The 15,990-nt window shown below is 42.3% G+C and overlaps 1 protein-coding gene across 1 annotated transcript; it reads left to right on the top strand.

Moving 5' to 3' along the window:
• Nucleotides 1–2,408: 2,408 nt before the first annotated feature.
• Nucleotides 2,409–3,404, top strand: LOC134467063 (uncharacterized). The gene has a single exon (XM_063220988.1). The coding sequence runs from the start codon at nt 2,409–2,411 to the stop codon at nt 3,402–3,404; it is 996 nt and encodes a 331-aa protein (XP_063077058.1).
• The last annotated feature ends 12,586 nt before the right edge of the window (nt 3,405–15,990 follow it).

The raw sequence follows: 15,990 nt of genomic DNA, 5'->3' as shown, positions 1-15,990 counted from the left end.
TAAAGCATTGTGTTTTCCATACACTTTTTGTTGCATGTTGCATCTGGGCTTCTATTGGTATGCTTAGATGCCCCTCTCTCCAATGGTTTGCGTGGCCGTCCTTAGCCATTGCGATGACAATGAAGCAGAGGTGAACATTTCCATTCTGAAGAACACAAAGGCTCGGAATAAATCACTTCATTTCACCAATTTAATGTTCCGTTTTCAAGTTGAATGTGTGCCAATAAGGATTTGTGAGTACATTCTCGTGCTCTATTGTCCATGTGAGAAATGAATAGATTTGATTTTGGTTGGCCAAATGGAGATATACAACTTAATGATTTCAATCCTGTTTTAAATCCTGTTCATTTTAAAGGTCAAACTTATTCACTGGTATGTGGTAATTGCTGCCTTTGTGGTGGAAATGATTAGATACTGTTGAGTATGAGTATTCAAATGAGTATCTGGTAGCATTGTTATAGGTGTGAATTACAGCAAGGTGTTGCAACTGCAACTGCAGCATGGCAATATTACAGTGACCAGATTCTAGTATGTAAGCAACTCTTTTAGTAATAGCCAATCTTTTTTCTGATTTGGAAAAGCTCATTTTAGTAATGTAAACTGTTTTTGCAGAATGCTTCATACAAATACAACACCCATACGACAAAGTCGCAAAACCCTTGATGAATCGCAAAACCCATCTTAGGGTTTTTTTTTAATTATTATTTTAAAGCAAGTTATTAACACATCCATCACATTAGCACACATTGCAGCAACTAGACAGACAGTAAGAATGCAAACCCCACTTTGCTTCTTGGTTTCTCTATTCATTAAGCTTGCCATCTTGAGGACGTTTCTCTGTGTTGATCATTTGGTTAGAGTTGTGTTCAATTATGCAAAAATTACCTGTTTGACTAATGGATAGTTTTGGAACATTTTCAAAGTGTTTGTTGTTCATTTGCAAACTGAATGAAAAGCAGTTTTGTGCTAGATTTGGCTAATTTAGTGATAGGTTTGTGTGATGAGTTAGCAAAATCAGCCAAAGTTACCAAAACATGATCTTTAATGAACAGCAGAAAACTGGGAAAAATAGACATTTGAAGTGCAAGTGGTAGAAAATACAGCATGTTACGAAGAGGGTAGCCTACACCAATAATTTCTGATTCAATTATAACCTTGAATCGAAAAACACTGGTGTAACATCACTTTGGCACAATGAAAACTAGTATGTGTAAAGCTTATGCAACAATGTAAATGTATTGTTCCCTCAAAGTAATTAATTCTGTCTACAGCCATTCATATCTAAACCACCAGCAAAATTGAGTACACCCCAAAGACTCTACACCTCTAAATGTCCCAAAAAAAGCACTGCTTGTCATTTTCCCTCCATAACCACATGTGACTTGTTGGTGTTACTAGGTCTCAGGTGTGAATAGGAGTGGGTCAGTTCAATTTGTATTGCAGCTCTCACACTCTCTAATAAGCCTCTTCTACACTTGAATAGTAATAGGTTAGGCTTCATAAATATTCATGGTGGACGGAACTGTTTGGTATGTGTTTCCAGTGGCAGGGTCCCGACCAGGGCTGAGGGTGGTGACTGGGAGGAGTGAGTGAGCACAGGGGTATGGCCACAGGGGCGTGGCCACGGGAGGCAAATACATAGGATGCAGTGGAGCGATGCTTGCACTCAGTTGTTTGAAGCGAAGTTGGAAGGAAGGAAGATGGAAGATATTCTCAAAGTGGTCCTGTTGGCAGTGCAGTTTCTGGCTATGATGGCTGAGCAACAGCAAAAGCAAATGGAATCACTGGTAACTGCGCAGTTACAAGCTGAATCAAACACAAACAAGGAAATGGAAGCAGTCAACAGCAACAGTAACGCAAGACTAAGAAGGAAGAGAAAACGTGTACATCTGCTACAGCGGCACTATAGGGAGTGGCTGTTTCTGGGAAGATGTGCGGTAAGTCAAAATATTGCAATTGGCTTCTATTTATTTTTCAGTGCATGTGTATAATGATTTTATAAAGTATCGTGCACACTGCTGGGTGCTGGCATTTCTGCATTCAAATATCTTTCTTTGTTTCTGACTGTATTCTGAGTCCTTTTTTGGCTGCTCTCTTGGCTAGGGCCCACTTGAAGAAAAGGCAACTGCCTTAATGTGACTAACCTAGTAAAATAAAAGAGAAATAAAAAAAACCATCAACGAAAATAAATATACACACTCTGCACAATTGATGTATTAAAGCAGGGATTTTACTGCCTGGCCTATTAAAAAAAAAAAAAACTTCTACGACAACGAGTTAAGTGAAATGTGTGTGTGTTTCAGATGGCCAAGCGTCCTCGGTCTGTCTGGATGTTCAACCGAGCGTCAGAGTGGTGGGGTACGGGTGTGCCAATGTTTACAAACGCTCAGTGGATCGAAAACTTCAGAATGTCAGAAGAGACGTTTACCTGTCTTTGTAACAAACTGCGGCCATCATTGGAGCAGGGGGACACAAACTTCAGAGCATGTGTGCCATTAAGGAAGAGAGTTGCTGTTGCGCTCTGGAAACTCGCCACCGGCTCAGATAACAGGACCATTGGGCAACTTTTCGGAGTAAGCATCCCGACGGTGTGTCGGTGTGTTCAAGAGTTTGTTGCAGCGGCAGTCCTGCATCTTATTACGGACCAAATTGCCATGTTTCCTGATCAGGACAAGCTGGCAGACATCGCTGCCGACTTCAACGACCAGTGGGGTCTTCCAAACTGCGTGGGGGCCATTGACGTGTTGCACATACCCATTGAGGCCCCAGTGGTGCACCACACGGACTACCGCAACCAAAAAGGATGGCACTCCATCCTCCTTCAAGCTGTTGTGGATGGAAAAGGCCTGTTCTGGAATGTCCTTGCTGGGATGCCTGGCGGTATGCGGGATGCCAGGCTACTGAAATTGTCTGCACTCTGGAAACTGACGACAGAACGGCAGCGTTTTTCTGTTCACACCAGAGACATCGGCGGCGTGACCACAGGTTGTTATCTCTTAGGAGACTCAGCCTACCCCCTGCAAAGTTGGCTGATGAAACCATTGCAAGACAACGGACGATTAACGGCAGAGCAGCAGGCATTCAATCAAAGACTCAGAGGAGCGCGAGTGGTGGTCGAGAATGCTTTCGGACGGTTGAAGGGAAGGTGGCGTTGTCTGCTGAAAAAGTCTGAATGCGATCTGAAACTTGTGCAGTCGATGGTGCTGGTGTGCTGTGCTCTGCACAATCTCTGCGAAAGGCAAGGAGATGAGTACGAGTCGGGGTGGGATGCTGAAGAAGACCCAGTAGTCGAGCAGGGGGAGGAAGAGGAAGAGGAAGAAGACAGTGGGGTCGAGCAGGGGGAGGAAGAGGAAGGAGGCAGTGATGTCCATAAGGGTTTGATGCTGTATCTGCTGAATAGATAACTGGATTGTACTGCGACTGCATTGTGTAACAGTCTTGCGACATGTTTGCAAACAATAAAGAACTGTAGTTGAGAAATAGTAAAATAGTGTTTTCTTTGTTCGTTTGTGTAGGCATACAGTGCACCACACTACAGAAATGCATTAGCTGAAGAGCTCTAGCAAAGCAACACCTGATATACCAACACATTATGACAACTATAATAATGTAATGAACAATGAAAATGAAGAAAATGAACGCATTATGTAGGCACACACCAGTCAAGCTACTAACAGGTGCCGACAGGTGGACACTTGTACTGAGCCTCTAAAAAACTAACACAAGAGCTCACTTTGCAAAGTGCCCTCGATTTATTGAACATTTTTTTTGGGGGGGGGGGTAACCAAGAAAAACGTGGTTCCTGACAAACCATGGATCATGGTTAATCATGGTTTTCTTTGGTTTAACCATAGTCACAAACCATGCTGAAAAAACATGGTTAATTGTGGGTTCCATGGATAGCCCAAAAGAAATCTTGAAACCTTTTGTGCAGCCGTGGTGTAATGGTTAGGGAGTTGGACTGAAGATCACAGATTTGCAGGTTTGAATCCCACCCTTACCTACACCTCCATCCATGGCTGAAGTGCCCTTGAGCAGGGCACCTAACCCCACATTGCTCTAAGGACTGTCACGAATATGTGTGTTGGATAATAAGAGAGTAAAACCATGGTTGATTTTATAGTTAAACCATAGTCAAACCATGATTGAACCATCTTAAAAAAATAAGATAAAATAAAACGTGCCAAACCTGCTCATAAAAACATGAAAACCATGATTTACCATGGTCGATTTTTGTAAGGGAATCTTAACAGCACATTTGCCTAACTGTGTGACCGTAGGGATCCAAGACATGAACAGTAGAGCTATTAACAGGTGCTTACGATGGGGGCGCTGGCAGACATACCTTTTTGTAATGACAACTGCACCAAATTTGCATAACTGTGACGCAGGTAAGCCGCGAATAATACAGCTATTAACAGGTGCTTCTGATGGGGCCATTGGCAGGCATACCTTTTTGTAATGACAACTGCAGCAATTAAGCATAACTCATCAATAGCTGCTGGAGAGCGACACACAGCAAACTGTGGTTAAGTGTAGACTTGTCTATTTATTGACTGCAAAAAATATGACAGATATTAAATGCAATAAAGCCAAAGGCGAGGCACTGCGTGCAAACGTAAGCAACGCAAAGTACAAGAAGGCATTTGGAAGAAAAAATAACAATAGGCAATAACAACGGTAGTCTATTGTCTGAGTGCAAGTGAACCAAGAAAGTGTACAAGAAGGACTATTACGATATAGGCTTACACTTTACAAGGACAAACAGCTCAAGTGTATAAGTGTATACAAATGTATACCAGATCCATCATGGAGGAATGGAGGAGCATTCCAGTAGCAGCCTATGAGGCTCTGGTGAACTCTGCAGAATTAAAGCAGTAGGCCTACTACAGAATCATGGTCGACACACAAATTGGGCACTCAAATGTGGGCAGCTGTGGCCTAGTGCTTAGAGAGTTGGTCTTTCAATCCAGGGGTTGCCGGTTCAAATCCCCCCTGACCTCTCCCTACACCTCCAGCCAAAGCTGAAGGGCCTTTGAGCAAGGCACTTAACCCCACATTGCTCCAGGGACTGTAACAAATATTCTGAAAAATAATAGTTGTAAGTCGCTTTGAATAAATTAAAGCGTCAGCTAAGTGTAATGTAAATTATTGACACTTCAGGTACTTCACTAAAGACTGTACTCACTTTTGTTGTCATGGGTTTAACTATTAATGGCTACATTCTGAGAATTTGTAAGAATAGAATACATTTACATGGTTATATAAACTGCACACAGACTACTTTTCATTGTGTCAAAATGTCCTTATCTCATTGTTGCCCCATTAACACTAGAACTACCACAGAGGGGTCAATTGACCTTTTTACCTAAAAGACCCACAAGAGGGTCATTTGACCCTTTGGACCCCCTGCGGACACTCCTTTTGTTGTGGAAATGTGGTTGTTAGCAGCTCAGAGCTGTCACTTGAGTCACAGAGGGGTAGTTGGGGTAGTTTTGGATACAAAGAGAACAGGCACATAATGTTGTTTATGTTCTGTTCCTGTTCAGCAAAATACTTTGGTCATACACTGTATTGTAAAGCTGGATTCCAAATGTAAAGAGGAGGATACTGACACCCTCAGAATTGGAAACCCAGTCTGCACAGCAGGCACGTGCACTCCAATACGGCAGGGGAGGCACGGCCTCACCAGCTCCAGAGAGAATGATGAGATGCAGTTAATGTGAATAATAGTAACAATAACAGCTATTGTTTTCGAGCATCTGCACCATAACTACCATTTGAGCAGTATTTAAACAGTTTCACTCATTTTCAATCATTTCCGTGGCCAAAATCGTAATATTTGCCCATTTCATGTCAAATTGCTCCGAATACGCTGAATTTGGGGCAACTCTGAACTGGCCTCACCCCGGATTGCGCAATCCCTCGTTAACAAAGTTGCGCGCATGCGCCATGTTGCTCGTTCTGTGAATGCAACCTGGTAATATTGTATTAAACGTTTTTATACATTTAATAGAAGTATGTATGGTGTGCCCTCATTTCCTGATATTTTTTAAATATTTTCTACGTGTGATTATCATTTCTTTACTCTGGACGCTTTGGCATAACGCCCACTGAAATATACAATGGTGAGGCGAGCAGTAGCCTGGCCGCAGACTCCTTCTGGTGTTGAGTCTTGCTGGACAGTTACGTCATAGCGAATCTGAAGTTCACAGTACAGTCAGTCGGTGTTGTTGGCTAGCTTGTTCACGTTGACTGCTACAAGTGGATTTCATAACGAAACTAAGAGCATTCTCAAAGTTGGATTTCCAAGGGGAAAATATGTGATAAAGAATGGAGGACCGACAGAGCTGAAGGGTTTTCTACTCAGGTGACCGGTCAGAATAACTACCCGATCATTTCAAAGTGAGTGGTACAACACTGCAGAAAATATTGTTGTTTCCCCTGTGTCTTGTTTGCAACCGGCGAGAATGTGTGGAAGACCATTCGCATGGGATTTTACGACTTAACAATTTACTAAGGACTAAGGAGCCTCACGAAACACAAATCCTCGCGGCTACTCATATTCAATGCCAAATTGCTTTGGACGTTTGGGGCGACGTTTGGGGCTTTGGATGAACAGCACCGGCTAAAGTAACGTTAGCATGCACAACGCTAAAGTGAAGGAAAAGAGCGGCGCATGGAGCTGATGCACGAGTTCAGGTAGGACCAATTTCCTATGTGTGTGAAGCCTGTGTTTGTGAGACCCGTGGGGAGGGAGAGAATCCGCCGTGATTCTTGTCCAGTGTGGTAGCTTTTGTTATGGGCACCGGATTCTCATGTGCCCGGTAACTGTTTGTAAAGTTGAGTACAGGGTACCGTTGAGGTAAATCAAATATACCCGTGTAACTACAAGACTCTGATTTAATTCCAAGGTGTAGGCATAATAGAAATGACAGTCCCAAAATATTTGGTGACCATATCGAAGCGTGTGTAATATCTGTTTACTTTGACATTCGCTTCCTGCCACACCTTTGTTCCACATCGCTTGCCGTAGCCTCGTACAAGTAGATGTAGGCCTACATTTGCACGAGAATCCAGTTCGTATCACGAAAGCTATCACACCGGTTTGTTCGCCGTGGTGCTCAGTGGTCTATATGACACCATGTTTTGAATCCTGTGTGTCTTGAGCATCCGCCGTGATGCTCAGTCTACATTGCTGCTGCTGTGTGGTTTATGTGAGATCACTGTTTGAATCCTGTGTGTGTGTGTGTGTGTGTGTGTGAGAGCAGTGGGCTGTGAAGGAGCTTACACTCTCCACTACTCTCCCCTCACCTACCCTCCTCTTCTCCCCTCCTTTTCTCCTCTCTTCTCTCCTTTCCTCTCCCCCTCTCCTCTCTTTTCCCATCTCCTCTCCTCTTCTCTCTTCTCCTCTCCCTCTCCTCTCCTCTCCTTGAGCTCCTCCTCTCCTCCTCTCCACTCCTCCTCCTTTCTCCTCTCATCTCTTCTCCTCTCTCTTCTCCTCCCCTCTCCTCCTCTCTCATCTCCTCTCTCCTCTTCTCTCCTCCTCTCCTCTCCCCCCCCTTCTCTCCTCTCCTCTTCTCTCCTCTCCTCTCCACTACTCTCCTCTCCTCTGCTCTGCTGTCCACATTGGTGCTGTGTGGTATATGTGAGACCACTGTTTGAATCCTGTGTGTGTGTGTGTGTGTGTGTGTGTGTGTGTGTGTGTGTGTGTGTGTGTGTGTGTGTGTGTGTGTGTGTGTGTGTGTGAGAGAGAGATCTAATAGCATTTTCTCTGCGGAAATGCAGTAAGCTTATGTCAAAATATGTAGGCCTACCTTATGTTAAGAAAGCTGCTATGACATATGGAACTTGTCGGTAGGCCTATTTGGCAATTATTTATTTGAAAATCTGATATTGAAAAAGTTGCCTCACCAGCCATAAATCCCAGCGCACGTTACTGCTGTACACAGTGTTGGCTACTTATACGTTACAAAATGATAAACAATGAATAATTGACTTACCTGCACATACTGGTGCTACAGCTCTTACTCTGCCAGTATTCCTATCAACTGATACTCTGTATATTTGTTTCATAGCGATTGGTTTCTGCAGGTGACTAATCTATTTGACCAATCCAATCCAATGTGGAACTCTCCTCATTTACAGTTTTTCTCGATTGGTTTGGCTAATTTCTCGAAACTGAGATGACATTCTTGCAATTTCCCACAACAGAATGGCATTTTTCATTGCTTTCATCAAATTTCAAATGCTTTGTACATGTCTCAAATGTCTAGTACATCTCGGCAGATGGCTATGTACAAGTACCCTACAGTTGACAAATTGAGCATACATTTAGCACATTTTCCAAATAAATGGAACTTCCTTATCTAAACGAATTAGACAATTCTCAGTCTAATGGTTGCCCTCTCCAAAACATGTCAGCATGATTTCATTGTGTGAGTCATCATATGCAAAGTAGTCTACACAATTGTCAATACAGTCAAGGACATTGTAACTGTTGTACTTATTTGTTTTTGTTATTTCTTGGTTGTCATTTCATTTCTTTATATTTCACTTTTCTTTATGCCCAAGCATGCGTTTGTACGTTGGCTTACGTCACTGGGGCATGTCAGCTGATGGGGTGATGTTTCACACGGACGCTATTAAGCGCTGTACCACTTGGCTAGGTGTGAATGGACTTGACTATGCTCGCGGCTCGCTACAAGCCGCGGGCTAGTTCGAATTATTTGATGCTGAAAATGGTCTAACGAAGTCTCATGCCCTCTTGACGTAATATGCAGCCAGCGAGGTATGTTGTTCCTTTTGTATTATTCTGCGTTTTATTTATGTTGTGTGGTGTCTGGGTTTATGATTTTCCTACTGATTTTGTTTTGTGTTTTGTTTTGTACTGTCAGTTTGACGGTGGATGAAAGACGCACGGGAAATGAACTTGGATTAGAGAAATAAAAGTGATCATCCATCAGTAACTAAAACTCGACTCAAGCGTGGTTCCTGGAGGGCGTGATAGTCAAACTCGGTCTGCAAGCAAGTTCAAGCGTCAAGTTCGAGCGGAGCTGCAGCCAATTCTTCCACGTTGTGCCTGCAGTTTCCTTCCTCAAGCACGGTCTGCACGAAATCGTGTGGGCAAACGTCCACTCTCCCGGGCCGGGCTCGTTTGGGAACTTTCTACGACAAACTTACGGACTGCACTGGAGTCATTGGTTTTCGCGGACCTTTAAACGAGCTCGGAGGACCGATACGACGAAAGAAAAGGACTATGGAACTGCTCAACCGGAGCGTTCCAGAGGACGCAAACAGATAAGCAAATTATTTAAGACTTGCACTTTTAATTGAAGGTTCCTTGAAATGTGACAAATGAATGATTCGGTTTTAAGAATGTTTTCTTGGTTGAAGTACATGGACAGTATTGTGTAATGGACTATTTATACACTGAAACTTTAATTTCTTATGAAGGTAAATTGTTGGAAGTGCATTGTTATTGTGGAGGGAATGCGGGCTTGGTCTAAATACGGCCTGATCTCACGAGTTGCCGTCCACCTAGTGGACACCTAATTTGCACAGAAAAGCGATTTTGCACATGAAAGTATTGCACATGACTTTGAATTTGCACATTTAACCTAGCAACCTAGCCTACTAATTCTCTCTCCCTTTAACCGTCGGTCATTTCATATTTGTGTATTGCATTTCTCATAATCAAGCTCTGCACAGTGTATGTACAGATCCGTGGTGGAAACTGGGTTATTTCACTTATTGCTTGACTCTATAACAAAGGTACCTTAAAAAAAAAATTTTTTTTAAATGTCTGAAGCAAGTAAAGGAGTTCAACTACTTGAAGAGAAAATGTTAGAGCCACCACAAGCAGTTCAAATATCCAAAGAGCAAACTGTAGAGCCACAACAAGAAGTTCAATTACCCAAAGAGGGAAAGAGTGTTCAAGCGCAGGAAGTCGTACACTCTGAAGAGCCTCGCAGGAGCGATAGAACCCGTAAGTTGACAGAAAAGGGTAGGGAATTGCAGAATGAAAAATTAAAGACATTGCTCTCCAACTTTGAGGATGCCTATGACTGCTGGAAAGTTCTTGCTAAAGTAGCTAAAAATTCTGTCACAAGAAATGATTCATTCGATCTTCTACAAGATAAAGTGATTCGCATGGAGAAGGAGCAGGAAGAATTGTTCAGTCTCTATGAAAAATACAGAGCCACTGACATTCCACCTCAAGCTATGCGGTGCAAGTTGGATAGAAGCACAGCAATTACACAGGCTGTAAGACAAAATGCTGTAGCTCAAATGCAAGGAATACCTGAGCAGATAGTATGGCCTGACGCTGACTCTGTGTTTGCTACAACTGTCTCTAGCATCTCACTTCCTGCTCATAAGGGCTGTGATGTTAATTCAATTCATTCTTGTGTATCAAAACGCCAAGACGCTGCTGCTGAATACGCTCACACTAGGGCAGTTTTAGATATCATGGCTGAACAAGAGCTCTTGCAAGAGAAGCTACAAAAACTTGACGCAGAGAATAGGAAGATAGCTGTTGAACAAGAAGCAGCAGCAAAGTCCCGTCGCCTTGAAGAAGAGAAAGAAGAACTTGAACGCAAGATTGAGAAACAAAAACGAGAAGAAGCGCTCTTAAAGAGACAGGATGAGGAGTTAGCGGCCAGAAGGCAGTCTGTAGAGAATCTGAAAAGGTACATTGAACGTTTGGAAAATCTAAAATCTCTTAACGCAGCCAAAGCAAGACTCCAGGTATATAACGAAGGTGATGCTAACATTGAACAAGTCATGGTTGTACCAGAGTCTCGAGATGTTAAGTGTGAAAGTCACAAAACCACTAGATCAGAGTTACAGCAACAGCCTGAGAGTCATGTGCCATCCACAAGCATTCAGACAGATAGCTCAGATCTGGTCACTCTCTTTGCCGAAGCCATCTCTATGAACAGGCTACCTATCCCAGAGCCCACCATCTTTTGTGGTGATCCACTCAAGTTCAGCCATTGGAAGTCCTCATTTCAAACACTAATAGAACGGAAAAATATACCAACTTCTGAGAAAATGTTCTTTCTTCAAAGATATGTAGGAGGTGCTGTCAGCGAAGCCTTGGAGGGCAACTTTCTGTTAAACTCAAACGACTCCTACAAATCAGCCTGGGAATTGCTCAATGATCGATATGGTCAGCCATTTGTCATCGCTAAAGCGTTCAGAGACAAGCTGTATACTTGGCCGAAAGTAAGCAATAAAGACAGCAGAGAATTAAGAAGATTTGTGGACTTTTTAAGAAGCTGTAATTGTGCTATGAAGGAAAATGAGAACCTCCATGTACTTAATGATGCAATGGAAAATCAAAAACTTGCTGCCAAGTTACCTGATTGGCTGAGCCTCAGATGGAATCGAAGCGCTACACAGTACCAGCTAGAACATGGCACTTTCCCCAGTTTAAGTTATTTTGTTACCTTTCTTTCATTGGAGGCTGCCATAGCTTGCAACCCAATAACCTCTCAGGAAGCATTGCGACCCTGTGAGATAAATAAAGCTAAGGATGAGAGTTCAAGTTCAGCCGTTCCTACCACTCAAATCTTAAGTGCAAAGACTTTTTACACCAGTACAAATGAAAGGGGCTCCACCACATGCACTCTCTGTAACAGAACAGACCATAGCCTACAAGAATGCCTAACATTCCTAGAAAGGCCACTTGCTGACAGAATAAAATTTGTTCAGAATGAAAGGTTGTGCTTTGGCTGTTTAAATCCTGGACATCAGTCCAGGAACTGTCCCAGGAGGATGTTTTGTGACATTTGCTCAAGACGCCACCCTACTCCTTTACATGAAGATCGCCCACAACAAAGGCAACAGATTGAGGTGGTAAATTCCAGTGAAGGACATTCATCCTCTACACCACAAGATGGCGTTGCAGAAGCCATATCTCACAGGGTTGTGCTGGATAACCACAGTGTACAAACGTCAGCAATAGTACCTGTGTATGTTTCATATGGCTCAGATAAGGAACGACTTGTTTATGCATTGCTAGACTCACAAAGTGATTCTTCGTTTATCTTAGAAGAGGTGGCTGACGATTTGGAGTTGGAAGGAGAACCAGTAAAGCTTAAACTGTCAACAATGTCATCAAGGGGAACCATCACATCCTGTAAGATGCTCAGGGAACTACAGATAAGGGGGCTGTCTTCATCCAAAAGTGCCGACAGCTTATACTCGTGAGTTTATCCCGGCCAAACGTTCCCATATCCCAACTCCAGACACTGCAAGAGCATGGCCGCACTTGAAACATCTTGCACCACTCATTTCTCCACAAAAGCAATGTGAAATCGGCCTGTTGATAGGGTATAACTGCCCACAAGCCCTGATGCCAAGGGAAGTAGTATGTGGAGATGAAGATCAACCCTTTGCTCAAAGAACAGACCTAGGTTGGAGTATAGTGAGCTACGTCCAACATCCTGAACATGGCTGTGACTCAATTGCAGTGAGTCATCGCATCATAGTGGAGCAAGTAACCCCTCAACGCAAACCATCAGTGCATCTTAAAGGGAATAAGCAGCTACCACCGGAAGACAAGACGGTGGGAGAGCTCGATGACACTCCAGATCTTCCTAAAGTCCAGGTGCTCAGCACTACTGTGAAGGAAGAGAGGACACTGTTGGATCGTCTCTCTAAGTTTTCTGACTGGAGAAAAGCAGTGATGGCTGTTGCTCGTCTTAAACGTCATGCTAGACGGCTAAAGGGTGCGAATCCCAAACTTAATAGTACAAGTCCAGCTGAAAGGCAAGAGGCAGAACTCTTTATAATCAAGTCAGTCCAAGCTGAGGCATTTGCTAATGAAATCAAAGGCATTCAACAATGCAGTGAAGTAAGTCCCAAAGACCATGTAAATAAATTGTGCAAATTAAGTCCATTTATAGACAATGTTGGTGTACTTAGAGTTGGTGGACGGTTGGCAAAGTCAGTTTGTCATCCACACACCGAATATCCTGCCATTTTACCAAAGATCAGTCATGTATCCTCTCTGCTTATTAAGCATCATCATGGAAAGGTTCACCACCAAGGAAAAGGAATGACCGTGAATGAGTTGCGTTCTAATGTAATTTGGATCACTGGCTGTAGTAGCGCAGTCCGGTCTCACATCTACAAATGCACAACATGTAGAAAGTACAGGGGTCACACACAAAATCCAAGGATGACAGACTTGCCAACAGAAAGAAAGGAATTTACTCCTCCCTTCACACAGTGTGGCTTAGATTGCTTGGGACCAAGTGGAAAATTGCAACAGAGACACGTGTGGTACCATGGAAAGAGAAATTTATAGCTCCCCCCGTAGGCCTAATCAGTGGAAACTAGCTAAAGTAGCTGACGTTTATTCAAGCACTGATGGGAAGATTCGAAGGGTTAAACTTTGAGGGAAGATGAAATTCTAAATCCCTTTATAAAGGGGTAATAAACTCGTGCTAAGGGTAATTTTAATCAAGGCAGAATAAATCAAGGTTTTAACACTAGAACTACCACGGAGGGGTCAATTGACCTTTTTACCTAAAAGCCCCACAAGAGGGTCATTTGACCCTTTGGACCCCCTGCGGACACTCCTTTTGTTGTGGAAATGTGGCTGTTAGCACCTCACAGCTGTCACTTGAGACACAGAGAGTTTGTGTGTGTGTGTGTGTGTGTGTGTGTGTGTGTGTGTGTGTGTGTGTGTGTGTGTGTGTGTGTGTGTGTGTGTGTGTGTGTGTGTGTGTGTGTGTGTGTGTGTGTGTGGATCATTTCCAATGCCTGTTGAGTGCTGTATCTCTGCATCTTCGTTCCTTGGAGAGGAGCTTCTTTCACCACAAAATTCTTGAGGGAAGTGAAGCAGTAGTCCACATGCACTAGTATTTATCCATCTAACAATTGCCAGGTTGCATTCACATGAGTCGTTATGGTCACATGGCATGGGAGATTCACACGTTACAGTTTTTCTCGATTGGTTTGGTTAATTTCTCGAAACTGAGATGACATTCTCAAAACAACACGGACAAATCCCCAAACCAACTTGCAATTTCCCAAAACAGAATGGCATTTTTCATTGCTTTCACCAGATATCAAATGCTTTGTACATGTCTCAAATGTTTAGAACATCTCTGCAGATGGATATGTACAAATACCCTTCAGTTGACACATTCAGCATAGATTTAGCACATTTTCCAAATAAATTGACCTTGCTTATCTAAACGAATTAGACAACTCTCAGTCTAATGGTTGCCCTCTCCAAAACATGTCAGCATGTCATTGTATAAGTCATCATGCAAAGTGGTCTACGCAATTCCCAAAACAGTCAAGGACATCATATTTTAAGAATTTCATTACATAGTAAATGTTCAACAGGTCAGATGGTATTGTAACTTTAGTTAGTAGAAAATAATTTTACAATCGTGTATACTACAGTTTCCTCTGTTATTTGGCTAATTTAATTTTCAAACGACATTCTGTTTTGAACAATTGCTAGTTGCTTTGGCATTTGTCCATGTTATTTTGTGAATGTTATCTTTTCTCTGTTTTGAGAAATGAGCCAAACCCATGAAAAATCTGTGATATATGGGCATTACTTTCTGTATATGAATTTACAGTAAAGAAAGTCACTGATAAATGTCCTTGGTAAATTATCTGTGTTGTCAAACCTCAATGGTTTCACTCACTTTTTCATTTTTATACATAGTCGAAATCTGTTAGCTGAAGGTAGATAAAACCCCTAACCATTTTGACTGGCAGTGCTTACACAATAGCAAAGGGACAATTTATTTTGGGGGTACTGATGATATATGTGGGGAAGAAAGTTAGTTTTGACACATGGGTAAACTGTTTTTGGGGTGATATGAGCGAGTGATGAGGATCTATGTAGTTATGCTGAACCATCCAGTTTATTTTGACAGAAGGACTAAATGAATGCAAATGAGCCAAAGCAATTGAGAAGGATCTATGCCATTTTGATGGTACTGACCATGTATATGGAAGAATGAGCTGTTTTGGGAGGTATATGACATTTTGCTAGTTATCTGAACTGTTCTGCAGAAGTGTAAGAATGTTTGGCCAAATGACCCAATGGTTATAGGAATGTCATCTCAGTTTCAAGAAATGAGCCAAACCAATCGAGAAAAATTGTAATTCAACCATTATCTGGTTGCAGTCATAAGATACGTCATGATCACATGGGACATTCACAAGTTCATTGATGACTTATATGAAGAAAATGTGCTGACATGTTTTCAGGACAACCATTACACTGAGAATCAACCAATTGGGATAGATCAGCAAGGTACATTCATTTGAAAATTCTACTAAATGTAAGCTGATTGTGTTAACTGTAGGATACTTGTACATAGCCATTTGCAAGGATGTACTAAATGATTGAGACATGTACAAAAGCATTTGAAATTTGATGAAAGCAATGATAAATGCCATTCTGTTGTGAGGAACTGCAAATTAGTTTTGGGATTTGTCCATGTTTTGAGAATTTGACATCTCAGTTTCAAGAAATGAGCCAAACCAATGGAGAAAAACTGTAACACACTGTCTGCTAAACTGTGCTATCTGTCTTTGCTGCTGATATCTTCATGCAAGTTGCTATTTACCTGTGGTGATTTTGGAGGCTGACAGCCCTTGGGAAGAAGCTGTCTGTCCCTGTTTGTCTTGGCTGTTAGCACTGTAAGGTGTGACCCCCTCACCCCTCGCCCCACACACGGCCCCTAACAGCCTCATTACCATAACAAAATGAGTGATTAGTGTATTAGGTAAAAGCCGAAGGGTCAAATGACCCCTCTCTGGTACTTCTAGGTAGGCAGAAAAATCCTGGTAGTTCTAGTGTTAAGCAGTGTTTTTTGTGTGAAATCAATTAATATGTGATTTGGTGGGAGTGTAACTGTTGTACTTATTTGTTTTTGTTATTTTTTTGTTGTCATTTCATTTCTTTATATTTCACTTTTCTTTATGTCCAAGAATGCGTTTGTACGT

This window comes from Engraulis encrasicolus, chromosome 17, assembly GCF_034702125.1.
Source record: "Engraulis encrasicolus isolate BLACKSEA-1 chromosome 17, IST_EnEncr_1.0, whole genome shotgun sequence".
Taxonomy (NCBI): Eukaryota; Metazoa; Chordata; class Actinopteri; order Clupeiformes; family Engraulidae; genus Engraulis; species Engraulis encrasicolus.
The sequence above is the reverse complement of the archived record's forward strand: the minus strand, read 5'-3'. Positions and strand labels throughout refer to the sequence as shown.